This window comes from Atta cephalotes (genome assembly GCF_000143395.1).
Source record: "Atta cephalotes unplaced genomic scaffold scaffold00023, whole genome shotgun sequence".
Taxonomy (NCBI): domain Eukaryota; kingdom Metazoa; phylum Arthropoda; class Insecta; order Hymenoptera; family Formicidae; genus Atta; species Atta cephalotes.
Window position 1 is genome coordinate 514708 of NW_012130087.1, and position 4724 is coordinate 519431.

Sequence of the window (4724 nt, forward strand, 5' to 3'; positions counted from 1 at the left end):
AAATACTATTCCTTCTAGGCCAGTTTCACAACTCATGATTAACTCTTAACCGAGGTTTAATTTATTTCTCATCTCTTTCTAATGCTAGAATTGAAAAGAGAAAGAAATAAATTGGACCTCGATTAAACAGATTAAACCTCGGTTAACCGTGAGTTATGAAACTGACCTTTAGACAGACCTTTACACCTTTAAACAAAAATCCATCTCTTTTTAATATCCTCTTTTTTTTGCTAAAAAGTCCTTTCTCGAGTTCAATAAATGAAAATGCATGTTATAAAAAAAATCGATTATTTGATATGTTTCAAATGATATCATAAATACTAATTAATATATTTATGTTGAAAAGATGAATGGAATATTCAGAAACGGCACTTCTCCATCTCCTTCACCGGAACCACCGAAATTGTCGCCGCGTTCTCCCATCGATTATGAGAAAGGTAAATCACCCGACGCGGTGAGAGACAGTCCACCGGTATTACCCAGAGTTTACATAGCAATTCAACCGACTGCTCTCGAATGTCTGAAGCAAAATTTGGTCGTCACCAAAAGTTGGCATAAAGGCGACAACTCGCCGAGCTCGCCAATCGAGAAAAAAATCAAGGTGAATGATACGGATCAAACAATAATACACGACGATGTAACAATGCCAGCTATATCTCCGGTTTCATCGTCTGAATTTGAAGATCCGAGAAACAGTACGATGGAGTGGAACGAAGAAGAAACTTTGTCGAAAATGAAGAATCCGGAAATCGAGGAGAAAATTCCGGAGGATACTAAAACGTTTAGCGACATTGAAGAACATCGACAAACAACATCGACTTTGCCTTTAGACAACTTTCTGAATCCGACAATGGACCTCGAAATAGATAGAAGCGAAATGAGAGACATGAAAGAAAGACCTGACGCTCAGGAACATCTCGATGGAGTAACACAGGTTTCGGAAATCGAAAACAAACAAGTCGCCTGCGAGAAACAGAAGTTGGAACAGAAATTAAACGAAGCTTTACCATCTAGTCCATTGATCGAGGAAGATACTAGGAAAACGATGAAATATGGAACTTACTCAGAAGAGAGAATCAATGTTAAGAATAAAGTAGTCACGAGTACAGTTACAGCTGCACAGGAAGAGATGGTCAAACAAGTACCCACCGCCAATGTGACTAACATCTTGCAACTACAGTCGAATTATTACGGCTCGTCTGTCGCACGCGAGAATGTCGTCTTCACAGACGTCATCAAAAATTCGAGGGACATGCAGAAGGTAATCTGTAAAAAATTATGGATTAATAATGGTCACAACACACAAGTGCCATAAAATATTGAACTCCATAAAATTGCATATACCATCTACAATTCTATGAAAAATGCAATTGTGTGGAACAATCTATATTAATTTAGTGTCATCAATCAGTTAATTTTTTTATTGCCATCGTATTTTTTCTCATATTTTTTCTTGTTAAATCTACAAATTATTATATGTAATAATTTAATAATTGTTCTGTATTATGCCATGGTTATTAATTAATATGCCATAATTATTAACAATTATGTATTTATTTTTTCTTTTTATCAATGAAAGATTCGAGCATTTACAAAAAATAATTTTGATCCGAGTTTTATAGTTAAAACGTATTTTGCGTAATTTTAGGTAACATCAAGCACGAGTCAATCTGCTGCTTTAGATTCAGCAATACCCTTGAATTTTGCTCAATCTAGAGCTACTGTTAGTAGCTCAAATCAACAATGTATCGTGTAAGTATAATATATGACGTGTTACATAATTCTAAGTTTGATCTATATATGTGAAATTTAACGTGTTTTTTCATGCAATCGATGTATGTTAGTCTGCCTAATAGCTGCAACAGAGTCACTCAGGAGAATACCAATCAGCAAAATGATGGAAATCGTATTATGACGGAGCAATTTCCTACGCTGGGTAATTGGGTAGCGCGAATGTCGAAGAAACAAGCTACTAAATCGAAATCTAAATTACAATCTGGAATAAATTTACCAATCGCATCAACGGCGGAGGTCGCTCGCGTAAGTTATATTTTCACTAATTCATTCGATGAATCATTTCGATGAATTATTTTCTACTAACGAATTTTCTACTGTTCCTCCGCAAACAGGTTCCCGGAGTGGAGGCGCAAAAGATCCGCTCAAATGCACCAAGTAATGCGAGTCGAAACAACATAGTTAACGTAGCGCCGCAATGGAATACGGAAAGGTGGCAGCGTCAGCAGTATCAGCAACGTCAGCAACAAATGTATACATCAGTTATACCTCCAGTGAGACCGGGCATCTGTCCACCTATCTCAGTTACCCAGTTCTACCCATCGAATTATGCGGTAAGAAATAAAAAGATCAATGGACTAATTAATATATAAATGAAACGCATCTACTAGATATTATTTCAATCGCTTAGAGAACTAAATATCTAGTTCACAATATATGTAGTCACCTCTTCATTCAATTATTTAGTTAGTTTACCGTTGCAGATTGAACCTTACGGTGCGGCTTTTGGCTACCACTCAGCGGTATGTCCTTACGGCGATTATCCCTATCATTCACGCCTGCACGCTACCGCACCGCCGATAAGCGGCTACCAATTAGGTCCTTTGCAAGATTCGCACGCAGCTTCACTCCGTCAGATGCAACAACTTGACAAGAGTTATCATACTCATCTGCAGGATTCGGCGTCTCGTCGCTTTACCGCGGATCTCCTCAAATATTCCGGTACTTTATCCGCGGGCGGCTATCAGTCGACAGCTGCCGCTGCTGCCGGCTTGGATTACGATCGTCTGAGGACAACGACGGCTGCTACGCAAAATGGTACCACGTCGACTTGTTTGCCACCACTACTCTTACCGCCACCTCCACCGTTACCAGCCTCTGCACAGCAATCTTTGACACGCACTTCCTTGGCTGGCTATCCCGCGAGCAATGGTCAATGCGGCAGAAATAGGATGATCCCGGATGTTGTTGCTGCAGCGGCAGCTGCTGCAGTGGTTGCGGCAGCTTCTTTCGGCCGACAGCGTGGTACGCTATCATCCTACGGAAGAACTGACACAGAAATGGTATCTGGAGGAATCAGTGGTGCCATGGATAATGAATCTTCGCAACTGATGACGAATAGAATGGCAAATCGTGAACGTTTATCACAAGAACAGGTGCAACCAGTCGGCGTCAATGTAGACTCGCCGTTGAATAATGGTAGTTACCGTCAATTGCAAAATTTAATACTGGATAGATTACCTTACGTGAAAGCGGATGATACTTATTCTCAATCGTCTACAGCGATGTATGACGACAACGCACAGGAGCCGACAATAGCATCCTCAGTGCCCACGTCGACATACAAATCCGCTACGATATTAGCGTCCAATAACGTGTCCAATAATGCGTTGGCTGCCAAGGAACCCTTGCGGAAAGAGAAGCGTAACTGCGAAACGCCGCATCTGGGTAAGGTGAATCGTACTCTGGAAACTACGAGTAATCTGAAGTGCTCTAATTGTGGCCTCACCGGATCCATGTTCAAGTGCCTAGGTTGCGAAACAGCCTTCTACTGCGACGAAAGATGCCAAACTCGTCACTGGAATATTCATGTAGAGAAATGTCCTAAGAGGATGCCTAAGTTAAAAAAACTTGTCTGAAAATTATCGTAGAAACAAGGCAATCGATAAACAAATTAATGTTTGTAAAATATTAATGAGCTTGTTCTATAATCAAAAAAAATGAACGAATATACAAAATATATTATTGTTTTGATATTCATACTTTCATCCCGATAATTTATGTATCTCTAGTCAATGTATTATAAATTATAATGAATGCGAGTTCTGTCTTACAGTCGCATCAGATTTATACCACGAATGTGATAAAGTGTGCCTGGTCGTAAGATAAACGCTTACTGTAATTTTATGGTACTTTGTTCACAATCTGATGTTCTTTGTAAATTATGAACTGCGAAATACAAAAAGTTCAGCGCACCTCGCATTATATCTTATCTATTATTATACGGTAAATGGCGTATATATTGTGCAATAGCTATAATATGGAAAGTATAAGCTCATCGATATATTACATGTTGTAATGTAACAGATGTTACGAACGTGCTACCTCTCATGTACCTTACAGTCATAAGTCATTACAGTATAAGTCATAAAAATTGTATTCGATGCAATTTTGTTCTATTAAGACTCCTGGTTCTTCATTGCAATTATGTTGGATGTAGTATTAGAAACGAGAAATATGAATTTTAAAAATAAAATTTACATTGAAGTCGGCAAATAATACGATGTAATACTTCATACATAAATTTCATACATATTTTATATTTAAGTAAAAAGTAAAATCGAATGTTTTATATATATATAACTTTGTGTATGAAATATAGCGTCGTAATATTCCAATTTGCTGTTTTATTATATATTTCAATTTTAATATTGAGTCTTGTTATCTTATCTCTCTTTATGAATTTTTTACAATGAAAATTTCTCATCATCGATATCTTATTCCAATGTGATTACAACGAGGGTAAAGTGCTTTGCTGCAAAATCAGTAATTTGAAAAATAATTTAAATTATTAATGGAAAAATGTGTGTCTAAAAACAGCTGATAATATTATCATTTTTATATATAATATGTACTTAAAAGTCGCGTATCTGTAAGAAATAACGCTTACTATATATGTATATATATTAGATGTAGTAAAAAAGAAATCC

General features: G+C 37.3%; 1 protein-coding gene across 1 annotated transcript in view; it reads left to right on the top strand.

The window, feature by feature from the left end:
• LOC105619814 overlaps positions 1-3653 on the top strand; it is an 8352-nt gene extending 4699 nt beyond the window's left edge. Inside the window, exons 5-9 of the mRNA XM_012201332.1 lie at positions 347-1261; positions 1649-1752; positions 1845-2040; positions 2130-2348; positions 2499-3653. Of these exons, the coding sequence (XP_012056722.1) occupies positions 347-1261; positions 1649-1752; positions 1845-2040; positions 2130-2348; positions 2499-3653 (2589 nt within the window). The remainder of the gene's footprint in view (positions 1-346; positions 1262-1648; positions 1753-1844; positions 2041-2129; positions 2349-2498) is intronic.
• The last annotated feature ends 1071 nt before the right edge of the window (positions 3654-4724 follow it).